Here is a 17,778-nt window from a genome sequence, read left to right as displayed (position 1 = left end):
GTAAATAAAAATGAACTTTTAAATAAAAATCCTTGGCAGTTGATGCTGTCATTTATCAGAATCATTTAAGAAATGAGAAGCAGAAAATATACATTTTAAAATTTATAATTAACTTAAAAGAACCCTAAAAGTTTTATATATAATGACCAAGAAAAAAATTGCTTAATTTTGGAAATGCCATACTTATTAGTCTAATAATAAATTGAAAATCACAAGGTCATAATTTTCTTTAAATACAAATAATATTCAGTCTCTTGAATCTGATAAAAGTTCCAAAATTTAATGATATATGTCAGTGGCTTAACATAATTTTTATGAAATATTTCTGTATTAATCTTAACCATCCTTAGTTTAGTACCTGCTCTTAAAAACAACATTAAAAATCTTTTATATCATGATTATCCCTGGTTATATAAACTTATTGGGAAAAATATTTTTATCATTAAGTACCACACCAGAGGGCTTAATTTAATCCTTAACTGTGAAGATTTGACACTAGTTATGAGTAAATATCCAACGTATCTAATCAACAAAAACAAGATTTTTCATACAATAGAGAGGGCAGTGTAAATGTGATTATCGAATTCTCAATATGGTTTTTACTTAAAAAGTACATGACAAGCATCCTTCACAGTAGTTGGTGTGTAATCCCATTGGATTTGATAAGAAATTTCTTCATGAACACACAGTAAATCAGGCATAAAGAACTTTAAATGTATAACTATTAAACAAGTGACATGATGTTACATACATGGAATACAACAATTATAGAAATACATTTCAGGAACTTAAAAGACATTCTAACCCCAAAGCTTATAAAGAAATTGTAAGAGAATAGAAATACGTGGCAAATGGGAGGGAGTGTTTTGTTTTGCTCCCTCTTTGATTGCAGCAGTATTCTAGAATACAATCCTCTTTGAATCTGGGGAGATAACACTGTTTTCCATACCTTTGCACTTCATTTTCTGAGGTACATGAAGTAGTAGAATAGATTTAAGTTAATAATATTTTTTGTTTACATATTATCACTAAAAAATCAATTATTTTACTTCATGACATTTGGAAACTAATTGTATATAACCTAATGGAATTTTCTTTTTCTGACCTGTAACTTGTAGAAAGTAGAAAAGTTGTCTATTGTAAAATTAACTGGAATTGAAAAACTTTCTAAGTTGCAATAACTAACCAGATTTTTTTTTTTGAAATGCAGTTGATTACTATTATCAAGCATGAAAGATTCTATTATTATACTGGTAATAAAACAATAATAGCCCTCCTCACAATTTGTGTCCATAAGCATGTTTAGGTGTTTTCATTGTGATAGTTCAGGTTTATGTATATTCAGAACTCATTTTACAAGCATATTTACTTCTTTGATAAAAAAAAAAATGCACACTGGGAGTGAAATTCAGTATCACTATGCCTAATACTTTTGCAATTAACTCATCAATGATTTGTAATAGTTATTTGATATCTAAGAATCACTCCAAGTCTTGCAGCACTTAAAAGTCATTTTCCTCAGAAACTGGGAGTCATCTTTTGCCAAGAATGAATGAATTCAAATATCAAAGTGTTCATGGGTTTGTAGAAATTCAGAAATAATGAAGTTCAAATGTATTCTATATTCGATAAAATTATCTCATCCTTATTGATAACAAAATTTCAGTAACATTAATGACATCTTACATTAAATCTTTGAAATACAGCAAAAAAGACAGATGCATATTATATGTATAGCATAAAACCTTTGTAACATAGTCTTTACATAAGAAGTCTCTCTTTTGTGTTATTAGCGCATAATGAGGGGACTAGTTGACCCTTTGTTCCATAAGATTGGCAGGTTTTGGAAACAACACCTTCTCTACCCCTTGTCCTAGGAAGGTAACCATACTTCATCCAGACCTCTTAGTAGGGGGTTCCAGTATTAACATGTTGAAAGCAAGCAACACATACAGTCTGCTACTCCATTACCACTGTTTCTTATAAGTCCTGGTGTTTGTTTTCCTTCCAGGCAATGATCATTCTTAGAAACTGTCTACTTCCACAAGACCGTCTTTCATAAGTGTAAGTAAAACTGGAGATTTAAAAGTTTTAGTTAGAAACTCAAGTCATCCAGGTATCTGTAAAGTACACAAGGGCTTTAAAACCAGTCTTCATTCACATTGCGCTTGTCACTCCGGGGCAATTGGTTCATATCTGTCTCTTTGAGATGACACTGCATGACATTTAACATTGATATTCAGCCTCTTTTTCCAGACATCCAACCAGGTTGACAGTAGTGATGACGATGGTCCCTGCACAGATACCTGTGCAATAAAATACTTAATTTTGCATGGGCTAATTAGCAGGTGCCAGGTGGTATTATTTGGAGCAGTGGTTCTCAAGTTTTCAGGTGCTTCAGGATAATCTGTAGGGTTTGTTAACAAACAGAGTCCTGGACGCCACCCCCAAAGTTTCTGATTCAGAAGATCCAAGATAGGATGGAAATTTGCATGTCTAATATGTCCTTAGATGAGGCTGATGTAGATGGTTCAGAACCACATTTTGAGAATCACTTATTTAGAGCAAAGGCATCTTAACTTATGAGTCTGTCCTTCACAGGCAATCATACGATGCTGCCTCCTGGATCCTCTCTCTCTCTCTTTCTCTCTCTCTCTCTCTCTCTCTCCTTCTCTCTTGCTCTCCCTCTTTCAATCTCACTCCTTCTTAAACAATAAAAAACAACTAGATATATTACAGTCTTAATAATTTAGCTCTTATTCTGAGATACCACTTAGACATTAAGGCATACTATCAATATTACTTGAAGGATACTCAAACTATTGAAAATGCTAGCTCTCATCACAATCTGAGTATTAAAACACTCCTTTCACACAGCATAAACAAGAAAGTTCCCAAATGTGCAAAGAGAAGGAAGGAGAGAGTTATAATACTTTGCTTTTGTTGTTATCTTTCTGTTAATTAGCAATATAATTTCAATAAACTTTATATGTGAGGGTGGTTTTTGTTTTGAGTAGGAAAAAACACAAGGTAGTCCCATACTCTAAAATAGGAAAACAACTTGTGGACAATTTGCTTGTATTACTTCTTTTGGAAAATGATGAGTTGGAAAATAGCATGCAAATGAATGAGATAATTTTTATCTTCTATAAAAATCTTTCTTAAATATTATTCTCTATATCTTTTGTTTCAATAAAAATAAGGATATCTGCTGCTGTAATATAAGAAGAGCAGAAAGTTTCATGAACATCTCTTTTACTTCAATTTTTAAAAAATATTTTATTTATTCATTCATGAGAGACAGAGAGAGAGAGAGAGAGAGAGGCAGAGACACAGGCAGAGGGAGAAGCAGGCTCCCTGCGGGGAGCTGGATGTGGGACTTGATCCCGCGTCTCCAGGATCATACCCTGGGCCGAAGGCAGACGCTCAACCACTGAGCCACCCAGGTGTCCCTTAGTTCAATTTTAAAATGAATATTTGAATTAGAAAAATTTTGCAGAGGGACAAGTTTGAAATATTCAGTGCTTTGGATTGCAGATCTCACATTTGTACAAAACACTCTATGTGGCTACTCATTTGTGTGTGAGTTTGGAGCCAGTACTTCCAGCCTAATCACCTGTAGGCCTATTTGATGACATCAACCATGTCACTGTAAGAATCAGAAACAAAACAGGAAAGCTTTACTGTTCATGTCTCATGTTAGTTGCTTCACTGCCCCACCCACATTTGAATCTGTCCTCAAGAGTGGTTTGCTGTCTGGTGAACTCTATCAGCATGTCTCCCTCAGTAACCTAGAGCTCTTTTGAAGGCACATGTACATCTTCCCTAGATGTACCTCATTCTCCAGCACCTAGCACAGTGGGTGCTCATATTTAATAAATGTTTATGAAATTTAAATAAATGTAAGTATTTACCATCAAATCTCCATGGCAGTAGTAACTGTTCCATAGGGGACCCAGCTCTGACTCAGTAGTCCACTACTCTTTTTCTTTGTAAATTGCATTCTTAATTTAATCCAGCAAGGACGACTACATCATTTTTATTGGTTAGAAGAATCCTATCTTATTTTCAAATGTTGAAGTCTTTTCTTAGAGATGGAGATTGTTATGTATTTGTAGTTACTCCAAAATTATTATTTTAATACAGTCTTACTGGCCATATGTTGTGATGAGAAATGTTAGCAGTGGTAAGGTTACAAACCTGAGAAAATTGTGTAAATGGGTGATAAAATTCAGGGAAAATAAAAGTTTAATAGTATGTATTTTTAAATAGTTTTGAAAGATAGCTTTTGAGTTATCTCATGTAATATACTATTTTGTATATAAATATTCTCTCAGATGCCACATCATAATGACAGTCTTTTGTGATTTTTGAAACTACGAAGTCAACTAACATGTCTGTTGTAAATTCAGAGTTAGTAATTGCTACTTCTTTTAGTAGACAAAAGAAAATCATTGGATAACTCTTGGTAATTTTTTGCAAACAATCTGCAGGTAAGAGATTAAAATAACAATTAGAATTTAAAATATTCAAACATTTAATGGACATAAATCATAATACGTGAAGCTAAAAGTGAAATAGCCTAACGTAAATTCAGTTGAAAGTCAAACTTCTAACATGTTTAAATCCAAAGCTGAGAAATTATTTTAAACTGACTTTTTTTTTATTTCCAAAAAGCAATAGATTAAAAAACAAAAAAGGTCCACAACGTAATTTTAGCTTCAGATCATTAGGGTAATAAAGTTTGTGTACACAGAGATTTTTAGAAAAGAGTAGTTTTCCTCAGATATCCCTGTCATATGAATGAATGTTCTACCAGTTTTGAAGTGGCCCTGCTCCATTGGCTGCTGGGAGTGTGCTTATGCTGGTGAGCACAACTTGCTCTGAGAGTTTTGATACGTTGTCGAAATTGCTGATCTGGGTGGTCAGAGACTTCCGACTCTCTGTACTCGTCCGGCCCCGGGTGAGCCGGTCCTCCTGGCGATGGTGAACTCCAAGGCAACAGCAAGAAAATGCAGCTTTAAATTCCTCTCTAAACTTTCCTGGCAAACCAGGGAGAAAGAAAGGAAAAAGAATTATGTGTAAATATGATTCAACAAATTGTGCATAGGGTACCACCCAGTTGCTCCCTTGAGCCAAACTAGCAATGAGGTGCAGCATTTTGCAAAAAGGGGGAAATGGGAAGAGGAAATGGCATTACGGGAAGCTTGCTAGACTCTTGAAACAATAAGCTATTTCCATAAAGTAATCTGACTGCCTTTCATGTGGGATGTTTGCAGTTTGTTTCACTCTCTCTTAGAGTCCCATCTTCTATATTTGTGATTGGGGGCTATTATAGATAGCTATAATAAAAATGATCATCGGTAGGATGTTCAGAGATACTTAATAATTTCAAAAATGAGGAAACCTGTGTTGGATAGAGCCTGAATATTTTGAAATTACGCCTACATTAGACTCCGAAGAAACTGTTCTACTGGCACACTCAGTTCAACAAGGTTATCTAGAAAAAACATCTTAAAATATATAGAAAATTTCTAAAATTTCATAATCTCTATAAGGCAGTAGAAAAAACAAGGAAAAACTACAAATTTTAGAAGTTATTTCTTATCTTTACATTACTGATGTGAAATTGGAGAAGTATGAAAATAAAAGTCATTCTTTTAAGGATAAATGAACGGTTTTGGTGGTCATCATTTCTCCTCTCTGAGCTTCCATTACCAAACTGGGTGACTGAGTGATTACACAAGAAGAGAATGTTCAAGGGACTTGGACAATCACAGGCACATATCAAGTTCCCAGGGATTCTCAGCCACCTACCCTGCCTCACTCCACCCCACAATAGCACTTTGACTTGGTTCTGTTGCTTTGACTTCAAACACTTCTCTCTATAGACTTCTGTAGGTTTGATCTGCTTAGTGCAAGGCTTGGGGCTGTAGTCATCTCTAACCCCAGTGGCTTCTCCACTGCTTTCCAAGCCACAATTCCACATGGTCCCTTGACCCCTCAAAGGAAGCACATGAGCAGTAAGTGGAATTTGGTTATCTCAGATCTAATGATGTCTTTATTCTGGAGATGGGTTGGATGTGGCAGGGGAAGGCAAGAAAAGGGGCAATCCAAGCCAAAACAAACCCCACATATACACCACCCGAGTCTCTGAAAGATGAAATAAAGCAGCTATATTAAGGGTATATGTCATGATTGAGAAAAAAAAATTGTTAAAAAAAAAAATCTCACTGACTGGGTAGTTGGTCCTTTTTTTTTTTTTTTTTTAAATAACCCATACAATCTACAAGGCCAAAGATGAAGTTGGAAAATACACATACTTTATTAAGTATGCAATAAAACGAATTGCCTTTTCTTCCATATCAAATTATCATATATTTGGAGATAGCAATGAAACAGAAATAGCCGAGCAGTGAGAGAAGACAGTGTCAAGATGTAGCTAATTAAAACACAACTATAAAGGTCAGTCAGGCAAAATGTTTGTAAATAAAACAACTAGATAAATGATTTTTTACAATTCTGTAGGTTCCATAAACAGAGAAAGATTAAATCGGTTACAGATGTGTGTCTGTGTGTGTCATTTAGCTTGTGTGTTATTTAGAAGTAATATCATTTTTTGTGGTCAGTGAGAAATCTTGAGATAACCCCACGAGATGTTACTCACAAGAGAAATGTAAATACAGAAAAATACCCCAAAGTGGAATGGTTCCAATTCAGTCTCAAGGAGGCAATCTCAATGTTGGCAAAGGAAATAATATAGCAAGCCTGTTCTTTTTTTTCAGACAAAATTATTTTACATTTTGGTAAATCATAAGTTTAATATATGACAAGCAAGATTCTGTGTTCTCCAGTTCCTACAATTTTCACTTTCCTCCTATTCAACATTTCTTTTAAATTTTACAGGCGAATAACTTAGATGATTTTCTCTGATGAGTTAGGTAACATGTGCTCCCTTTCATAAGGGAAAAACCTCAAGATGAATTAGTTCGAGGGAAAAAAATATCTCATTGTATAGCAATTAAGCTCTTCACATATTCCGAGAGCATTCAAAACCTTTTGGTCATCGATCCGTTGCGCTTAGCTGGGATTGTGGCTTATGTTGAAGGAACATTTGAAAACTCACCACTGAGAAAATTATAAATAATTGGGTTCGCAGCACTATTAGCATATACAAGCCAGTGTGAAAATGTAAACCAGGCATATACGGTCTCTCTGTCTTCCGTGTGGGTAAACATCCCAAATACTCTGTGGGAAAAACAAAACAAAACAAAAAACAATGATGGGAAATCCAGGGTGATTCTGAAAAGTATTTTTTAAATAAGAAAATTATGAGTGAACATAGCCCTTGATGGAAGCTGCCTAACCTGTGTCTTCCTCGGCAGCAGGCATTGGTGTATGGCACTGTACTGGGTTTAGAAAAATTTCAGTGCCTGAACAAAATCTCCATCGCACAATTAGTAAATCAAAGGCCAAATGAAGTCAGATAATGATCTTTCGCTCCTATAAACAACAAATGCAATAATACTATTTCTGGTGGGTAAGAGTATAGACGTTGAATACATATGTGTCCCTTCTTTCATTTTGTTTCTAAATACGACTGAACAATTTTTGTTACTATTCCATTTTGTGTGTCATTTATTTATTTTTTAAAAATATTTTATTTACTTATTCATGAGACACACACACACACACACATAGAGAGAGAGAGAGAGGCAGAGACACAGGCAGAGGGAGAAGCAGGCTCCATGCAGGGAGCCCGACGCAGGACTCGATCCCGGGTCTCCAGGATCACACCCCGGGCTGCAGGAGGCGCTGAACAGCTGAGCCACCAGGGCTGCCCTTGTGTGTCATTTAAAGAGCACTCCCAAACTGCAGTCTTTGAGAACTACTTCCTACCTGCCTTTGTGCATTGATCAAAGTATAATCTTCCCAGCCTTGTTGTAAGTTGCCTTCTGGGACTTCATTACAGCCAGAGAGAAACTAGTTTTTAGTAGGCAAAATTATGGTAACTTCCTAAAATTCCTGGGTTTTAGTATTTTCATTGATTACTTAAACTCTGAAAAATATTTCATTATTTTAAACTTAAATATCATTTTTAAGGGCAGCCCCAGTAGCTCAGCGGTTTAGCGCCACCTTCAGCCAAAGGCCTGATCCTGGAGACCTGGGATCCAGTCCCACATCAGGCTCCCTGCATGGAGCCTGCTTCTCCCTCTGCCTGTGTCTCTGCCTCTCTCTCTTTCTGTGTGTCTCTCATTAATAAATAAATAAAATCTTTAAGAAGTATATCATTTTAAAGATTTGTTCCATACTCAGAAATATTCCATCTATCAAATTCTATTCACTAGCCAACAGCAGGTCACTTGTAACTACCCAATAAATTTTATAGGCTGAAGATTATGATGCATTTCCTGCCAGAGGCTCCATCACTGATTGTGTAATTCGATTACATGTGATGGTGCCCATGATAGAAATGCATTTCTGGAATAAAGTGATGCTCTGTGGAGTACTGGAGTTTTACAAAAATACAATATGGAGGGAAATAACATGGACAAATGGAATTAATGGTATGTTATGACCCTCTGGCATAATATGTCTTTGAAATCCTAGACAAACTAGAACTGCTTTACAGAGGCTGGTTTTAAGGAGTCAGACAAAAAACTGTTTTAAGGAAAACAGTGTAGGAATGTATTGGTAAGAGACAGGAAACACAAGCATAAGGTACAAGGGCAAGCAAAGGGATAAGCATTTGAAGAAAATGTGTGTGGGAAAGAAAAACAATTTCCAAGGCTATTTAAAGTTTTTCTCAAATTTTGTGGAAAAGAGCAGAATGCTAAAAAAAAAAAAAAAAAAAAAAAAAAAAGGAAATAATTTAACATAGACTTTCTTCTTAGTTGTTTATTTTCATTGGAAAGGGAGGTCTTTAAATTAGAAAAATAAGGAAAATATTATGGACAAATAAATATTTGGAACTAATTAAAGAGCAAGTACAAGTGCTGAGATGCAGGGAATCCAAATGAGCAGTGCAGAGAGCAGTGAATCTAACTTTCATTGAATTTAGACAGACTACCATAAAAGTACAAACATTTTTCTAAATGACTACTGAAAGTCATTCAGTAGTATAGCATGTTTACAAGATTCGTAAAAGTAGAAAACAGCATCTAGCCAAAGATCACAATAGATTTGTATGGGATTTCTGTGGTCCAGAAAAATCAGACAGAAACTAGGAAGAGATGTGGAAGGCAGAGGAGCTTTCAGTTTCTCGTGAGCCAGTATGTATCTCAAGGCTTCACGCTGCCGAAAATCTGACGCCTTTAAGGCTATGTCTGTACTAAATAATACTACCAAACAAAGATTCATTTTCCATCAAAAAAGTTATTAAGCAATCAAAAACAAGGGCCAAGAAGAATGAGAAATCTTTGCAGCTGGTTATACCACCTTTACTGTGTGTGACTCCAGCCAAAGCTGCGGCTCTCCAGAGCCTCCAGCTGTGAGGAATATGATATTGACTCTGAATCAGGGAAAAGTGAGAGGAGCAATCCTAGTTTAAGTTCGAAGCCTATTATAAACAAAATTACTATTACCTTGGGGCCAGTCTGTTTGCAACAGTTATGATAATTCCCAATAAAGTTGGCTGGCTGTGAAGTTCATGTGTACCGTGGCCCCTGCATCGCTGTTCGCTGTTCGGTTGGTCAGTTGTTTTAACTGAACAGTGTATCTGTAGCCTAACAAATAACACACTTTCTCACCGAAACGTTTTGTGCTAATTTTTATTAATAGTCACCCTGAGCCCTTGATTCAGTGCCTTCAGGAAATGGATTTTTTTCCCCTATTTAAACATTCAAAACACAGTTTGAGCTGTGATTCCATTTTTTTGTATGTGCTTACAAATGCACTTTTAAGTATAATTAGAATGCTAACAAAACATCCCTATCTCTTTTTATCTTTCTGTCATAATTCCCTATGTATGAGGACAAAGTTTTGGAAAACCTGTTTGTTCTGATCAAAAAAGAGCCCCAAGCTGTAAATGAGGTTTGTTTTTTGGTTTTTGGTTTTTTTTTTTTTTTTTGCATTAGAACTTTTTCTGCAACTAAGGCTCAGCAATTAGCTTGAAGAGGTCAGGGGAACATCTGTTTTTTGTCTGCCATTCAACACAGAATTTCCAGGACAAGAGCCTGTGGAGTCTGAGCATTCTAAAAGGCTCTCTGCCTTACCTGTTGGGAACAACAGCACTTTGAGTTATCTGGCCTAACAAACTATCTGGGCAAAGGGCTAGGGTTTTACTCTGGTTTAAGAAGAAGAAAAAGAAGAAGAACAAGAAAAAGGTATTCATTAAGAACCAAGAAATGACAGTCACTTTATTTTCAAAGAATACATGAACTTTACCTCTTTAGCACGTTGAGGATGCTAATTGGTAAGTAGCAAATTGCAAACACCAAAAGTACAACCATTAGCATCCGGGCTGTTTTCCGTCTGGCTCGGATCTGCTTTATTTCAGCGGCCACAGCGCTAATCCTGGACTTGGTCTGCTGTCCTGGCCCTCGAGGCTGTGAAGCAGGCTGCAGGGGCTTCCATTTTCTCTGAACTACAGATGATGTTCCAGGGATCTAAAAGGAACAGAGACTCTTTATTGCTATCTGACTCAGGGAAGTTCCACTTTGGAAAACTAACTAGAAAATACAGGAAGAAGAGTGTTCTGGATACTTGTGGTCCAGAGAGCCGTGAGGGCCTGTTTCCCTAGAACGTTTGCTGAGCTGAATATGTTCTGGAGTAATACAGTTGAATATCAAATAGGAGTTTGGTTGGAAAAGAAGCTGAACATCCCATTTTTGTCAAGGTCTAAAGAGAGCTACAAATAGCTCTTTATAAACCGAAAACAAAGTTGTACATCCAGATGATGGAATATTATTCGGTGCCAAAAAGAAATGAAATGCGAAGCCAGGAAAAAACATGGGAAACTTAAATGCATATTACTAAGTAAAAGAAGCCAATCTGAAAAGGCTACAGCTCTAAAGGCTACAACCATATGATATCTTAGGAAAAGTGAAATCAGAAAGACAATAAATAAGTCAGTGGTGGCCAGCGGGTGGTGGTGAGGGAGTGTTGGGGGGCAAATGGCAGAGCATAGAGGATTCTTGGGGCAGTGGCTAAATGTCATTATACATTATACAATGTATTTGGATACACTATCCAAACCCATGGAATGTACAACTTTAAGAGTGAACCCTTAGGTAAGCTATGGACTTTGGATGACTCTATGTCACTGTAGGTTCATCAGTTGTAACGAATGTATCACTTTGGGGAGGGATATGGATAATGGGGAGACACTGCATGAGTGGAGGTAGGAGGCATTTGGGAAACTTGCGTATCTTTCACTTGATTTTGCTGTGAACTTACAACTGCTCTTAAAAGCAAAACAAAGCAAGCAAACAACAACCAAGCACAACTCTTAATTAAAAGGAGAGAGAAGTAAAAACTGGCAAAGACCTGTAAAAGGACAACAATATCATCTTGTTAGGAATTCAGGCTCAGCTCAAATACCTCAGTTTAAAGAGAGGGGAAAACCCAACAGGTAATTGCAAAATAACCCGAATGGATTTTTTTTTCATGCATCAATACTGCCATCTGCTGCCAGATGGACAGATAGGACTCAAATACCTAGTGCTTTTTATTAGATTTTATTTCTCAGGTTTGGCCAAGGCAAACCTTGAATGAGGGAATAAAAAATAAATAAATAAAATACTCTCTGTTGCTTACTATTTCTTGTTATGAAATTGCTTGAAACCAATTTTGTGTTCCAGCCTGGCCTTTAAAACGCATACAAATACAGTGAGAATCCCTTGTGGTCTTACATTAACATTTCAAATAGCTGGAATTTGTAATAACAGTTATACAACTTGTACTTTTCCATTTCTTTTCAAAGTTATTTGATAATAGCAGGGAGTCCTTCCAACTATAATATTTTCTTAATTGCAAGCTCACAAAGATTGATAGGGTTTAGTGAGCAAAACAATAAAATTCAGCACACGTAATTTTTTAAGAGGAAAATGTGCCAACAAGAACACCATAGCCCTGTGTTCATTCTAAGACTCCATGGTCCTCTTTGTTTTGTTAAGATTATTCAATTGTTGCTTTTATCTCTGTGCAGCTAGCCTGCACAGAGCCATGCGCTCCTGTATTCTCTAAGAATGCACATTGGATGGGCTCTGTTGCTTTATACATCACAAGAACCAGGTGTGTTAGATAATCTTTGCAAACAGAATTTTACTTTGATTTCTACACAGACAAATTAATATGGAGCTTCTTTTGACCATAACTATTCTCTCTCAAAAAGAAACAAAGTTAATGAAAATCTGCCCTTAAATAGAAAAACATTTGATAAATTATATCTCTTCTGGATCTATATGTTCTGTCATGTAGACTCATCTTTCCACATAATGGTGATCTTATACATTTTCTTATCTATCTTACTGGTGGCGTGTGTGGGGAGGCACCGAGGATCCTTCTTCCTCTGTGAGTCTCTTTTTAAATAGTCATTTAAAAAATAACTAAGAAGAAGCTGCAATGGATGTTGAAAAGTTCCAGTAAAACTCTAACATGAGTAACCCTATAAATATCTGCTAAATGATCTTGAACTGTTTTCTAAATGAAACTTTGGCAAATCTATCACTGAGTGCTCCCCTGAAGGAAAGAAACAAAATTACGCATCTGGTAACTTCCTCAACCTTCAGAAACAGAATCCTCATGAAGGAAAACTGCCAGTGGGAGTATGGCTATGGTCCCTGCACTCAGAAGGAAAAACAAAGAAGCAAAATCAGTCATAATGTCCTCTTTTAGATGATGATGATCTAAATAAAGGATGGAAGATGTTTAATCCTGAACTCATCTTGAGTAGACCTACAAATGTCCCCATCGAGAAGTTGTATATGTCTACAGAAAGTCAGCATGATGATAATAGAAATCACTGATACTAATTGAGCTCCAGGAACACTGTATAGTCTTGAGTAATTACTAATGTGTTCCTAAATGTAGACTATTATAAATCCCACTTAGAGATGATCAAGCAGACAGTGAGAAAGCTTAAACAAAATGTCCATGTCTGCGTCTAACAAGTCAGAATTGGCACTCAGGTCTGTCTGATTGCAAAGCTCATCTTTTCCCATTCTCACTAAGGCTTCCATTTATCAACTTCAACACAATGTATTATGGAAGTCAGTAAATTTTTTAATATATGCTTAGTTACATGAAATAATAGTCATACAAAAGGGCACTGAGAAATCCAACCTGGAAAGCTGTCCATGTAGGAAGGCCTTTCCCTGTCACCTCAGGAAGAGCTCAACAATCCCACCGTGGAAAGCATGTGCATGCATGCACGTGCGCACACAGTCACATGCATACATACACACACACTCTCTCTCTCCCCACTTTTATTCCTTCCACTATTATAAATTTTAAAATCATCTTTGATCATCCTGGAAGAGGTATGAATTCCATTCCAATTATGAATTGGAAATATCAAAGCCCATAAATAATGGATTTTGAAACCTGCTCTTTCATAAGAAGTATTTGGACCAGGATTAAGTTATAAGAAAAGGCAAACATGCTGCATTCATTAAAAGAATAGAGAATATTATGAATAATGAATAAATTTCCAAACTTAAGTGAGATGGATAAATATCTTGAAAAACAAAGATTACCGAAAATGACACTAAAGATGACCAAATTTGATGCTATCATACCAAACCTTGCTACATAAAACCTCCAGGCCCAGAGAGATCCAGTGATGAATTCAATCAAACAGTACAAAATAAATAATATCCTTCTTATTCAGACTCTTTCTGAAATTCAAAGAAATAATACTTTCCAACTAATTTTATAGGATTACAGTTACCCCAATAATCAAGGACATGGACATGATAACAAAAGAAAGCAATTGACTATCTCTCATGAATGGCGATAAAAAAATTGCTTAAAATATATTATCAAATCATATTTAGAAACATACAGAAAGATTAATAAAATTCACTCAACAAACCGGATTTATTCTAGCAATTCAGTGTTCATTTAACATTCGAAAATTAATGCAATTTATCTTATTAACAGAATAAGAAAAAATATGACTATCTCAATATAAAGGAAAATCATTTGAAAAATTCAACACCTTTTCATGATAAAAATTTCAGTAAACTTGTAAACTTAGTGATAGCAGGAAACTTTATCAACTTGGTAAAAGTCATATATAAATAGCCTTTAGCTATCATCCTACCTAATGGGGAAAGATTTAAGACTTTAAGACTGAGAAAAAAGCAATGAAATTTCTCACTGCTTCTACTCAACAATACACTGGAGATCCTAGCCAGGAAAAGAAGACAAGAAAAATAGATAAAAGGCATATAGATTGATTTTATTAAGGAGATACTATTGTTTACAAAGTAAATCCTAAGGAATTTCAAAGAGTCCACTAGAACTAATATGTAAATTGAGCCATAAGCAGAACCCCAGATCAATAAACAATCAGTTGTATTTTTGTGATATAATGATGTTATATATATATATATAACATCATTCAGATGACCAAAATATACTTCCCAGATAGATCTGATCTCCATCTACAATTCTTAAAAATGCTTCAGAGCTGTAAAGGTGTAATGGGTCTCTTGTTTAATGAAGGTAACCTAAGGTCCCGAGCTAGTGGCCAGAAGGACCAACTATTAAAGAATGGTAACTTTTAGTCCGATCCTCTGACCCCTGAGGAGGAGAGAGAAGCTGGAGTTGTATCAGCCAATGGCCAATGACTTAGTCAATCATGACTACATAATGAAATCTCTATAAACATCCAAAAGGACAATGGGTTACAGAGAGCCTCCAGGTTGGTAAACATATGGAGATGTATGGCGAATGGCAAACCTGGAGAGGACATGGAAGCTCCTTGCCCTGTGTATCTCTTTATCTGGCTGTTGATTCATATCCTTTATCATATCCTTTAATAAGCTCATATCCTCTGATTTTGAGATTTACATTAAAATCATATACAAAAAAAAAAAAAAAAAAAACACACAAAAAAAAACACACACACAAAAAAAAACACAAAAAAAAACAAAAAAAAAAACACAAAAAAAAAACAAAAAAAAAAACACACACAAAAAAATTAAAAAAAAAATCATATACATAATGTATATGTATGTATATGGGATTGTGTGTATCTCAGAAAAAAAAAAAGAGAACCAGTCTGAGAAATAAAATTTGGGAAATCACCCCATTAAAAAGTGCCTAGAAAATACATCACCTAAAAAATGCTATACAGTTATGAAGGAACCTAGTAAAGAGTCACTTAACAGTCAGAGAAGGGTGTAGAAATATTCAAAACAAAGAGAAGCAGAAAGACAGGAGAGCTATGGGAAGGTAGTATATAATCAGTGAAACCATGAACAGCATTGTTCAATGCTGGTGAATGATCAAGCAAGAAATCCTTAGGGAAATGGGTCAGTTGGTTAAGCATCTGCTTTTGGCTGAGGTCATTATCCTGGAATCCTGAAATCAAGCTCCACATAGGGCTCCCTGCTCAGCAGGGAGTCTTCTCTTCTGCCCCTCCCCCTCCCCCTCCCCACTTCTCTCTCTCTCTCTCTCTCTCTCTCAAATAAATAAATAAATTTATATGCCATAAATTCACCTTGTATGGGGTAATTAAGTAGGCTTTAGTGTATTCACAGAACTGTGCATTTATCACACCATCACCTGGAAATGAAAATCCAAATCTATTATCAGTTACTTCCCATCACCCCATTCTACTACCCCTTGTAACTATAAATCTTTCTGGCTCTATAAATTTGCTTATTCTCTCCATTTCATGTAAACAGAATCATAAAATATGTAGTCTTTCGTGTCTAGTTTTCATTTAACAATAATTTTAAGATGCATTCATGTTGTAGTATGTATCAATATTTCATTATTTTTTACCACTAAATAATATTTAATTGTATGTATATACCACCTCCATTCATTCATTAATGGACATTTGGTTTATTTCCACTTTTTGGCTACTATGTATAATGCTGCTGTGAACAGTAATGTATGAATTTTTATGTGGACACATTTTCAATTCTCTTGGGTATATACCTAAGTATTAAACTGTTAGGTCACACAGTAATCCTTTAAGATTTTGAGGAATGAAAAAAAAAAAAAAAGATTTTGAGGAATGGCCAAACTATTTTCCAAAGTAGCTGCATCATCTTCTACTTTTATATTTTTCCATTTTCCAGCCATATAATGAGAGTACTAATTTCTCCACATTCTCACCAATACTTATCTTTTAAAAAAATATTTTAGTCATCCTATTCAGTATAAAAAAGTATCTCACTGTAGTTTTGATTTTCATTTTCCTAACAATTAATATTGCTGAGCATCTCTTCCTGTGCTTATTGGCCATTTGTATATCTTCTTTGGAGAAATGTTTATTCAAATTTTTACTTACTTTCAATGGGTGATTTCTTTTTATTGTTGAACAATAAGAGTCCTTTATACATTATACAAGTCTTTTATCATATGTGTGATTTGCAAATATTTACTCTCATTCTGTGAGTTGCTTTTTCACTTTCCTCATGGTATACTTTGAAGTACAAATGTTTTATTTCAATAGTATCCAATTTACCCATTTAAATTTTTTTTTTTTTTTGCTTGTGGTGATGGTGTCATTTAAACCATTAGCCTAAACCAATGTCATAATGATGTTTGACTACCGACATACAATGAATGTGTTTTCTTCTAAGAGTTTCGTAGCACAGATGGTCCCTGATTTATAATGGTTTGACCTTTGATTTTTCAACTTTATGATGGTACAAAAGTAATATATATTCAGTATAAATTGCACTTTGAATTTTGATCTCTTCCTAGATAGTAACTGTAGTGTGATATTCTCTCATGATTCTGGGCAGTGCCAGTGAGTTACAGCTCCCTATCAGCCATGCACTCATGAAGGTAAACAACTGATACATTTACAAACATTATTGTTTACCTTTAGTAAGTATTTAATAGATTAAATGAGATACTCAACACTTTATTATAAAGTAGGCTTTGTGTTAGATGATTTTGCCCAAATGTAGGCTAATATATATGTGCTCTGAGCACATTTAAAGTAGGTTAGTCTAAGCTATGATGTTCTATACAGGTTAGGTACTTTAAATGAATTTTTGACTTAGGTTATTTTCAACTTATGATGGGTTTATTTGTATGTAACCCCACTGTAAGCTTAAGGAGAGCTGTATTAGTTCTTACATTTAAGTCTATAATCTATTCTGAGTTAAAGTTTATGTATGGTGTAAGGTGACATCCAGTTCCATTCTTTTGAGTTTATAGAATTGTCCCAGCATCATTTGCTGACAAGACTATGACTTTCCCCATTGAATTGTGATGACAGTCATGTCAAAAATCAATTAATCATAAATATAAGGGTTTATTTATAGACTTTGAATTCTATTTCATTGATCTATGTGACTGTTTGCAAATACTACACTATTTTGATTATTCTAGCTTTATAATAACATCTGACATTGAGAAGTGAGTTTTCCAACTTTGTTCATCTTTTTGAAGATTATTTTGTCCATTCCTGATTTCGTGCATTTCCGTAATGATTTTAGTAGTTTGCCAATTTGTGCAAAAACAAACAAGACAGCTGGGGGATGGATAGGGATTGTGATGAATCCATTGATCAATTTGAGGAATTTTTCTATTTTAACAATATTAAGTCTTAACAAAATTATGTCATTTCATTTACATAGTCCT

At 35.1% G+C, this 17,778-nt stretch overlaps 1 protein-coding gene across 1 annotated transcript in view; it reads right to left on the bottom strand.

Moving 5' to 3' along the window:
• Window positions 1-275: 275 nt before the first annotated feature.
• The window catches only part of HCRTR2 (hypocretin receptor 2), a 110,319-nt gene continuing 92,816 nt past the window's right edge, over window positions 276-17,778 (bottom strand). Inside the window, exons 5-7 of the mRNA XM_025419075.3 lie at window positions 10,387-10,607; window positions 7,127-7,248; window positions 276-5,042 (exon numbers count right to left, since the gene is read on the bottom strand). Coding sequence (XP_025274860.1) covers window positions 4,813-5,042; window positions 7,127-7,248; window positions 10,387-10,607 — 573 coding nt within the window. The 3' untranslated portion in view covers window positions 276-4,812. The remainder of the gene's footprint in view (window positions 5,043-7,126; window positions 7,249-10,386; window positions 10,608-17,778) is intronic.

The sequence above is a fragment of the Canis lupus genome, chromosome 12, assembly GCF_003254725.2.
Source record: "Canis lupus dingo isolate Sandy chromosome 12, ASM325472v2, whole genome shotgun sequence".
NCBI lineage: Eukaryota > Metazoa > Chordata > Mammalia > Carnivora > Canidae > Canis > Canis lupus.
The sequence above is the reverse complement of the archived record's forward strand: the minus strand, read 5'-3'. Positions and strand labels throughout refer to the sequence as shown.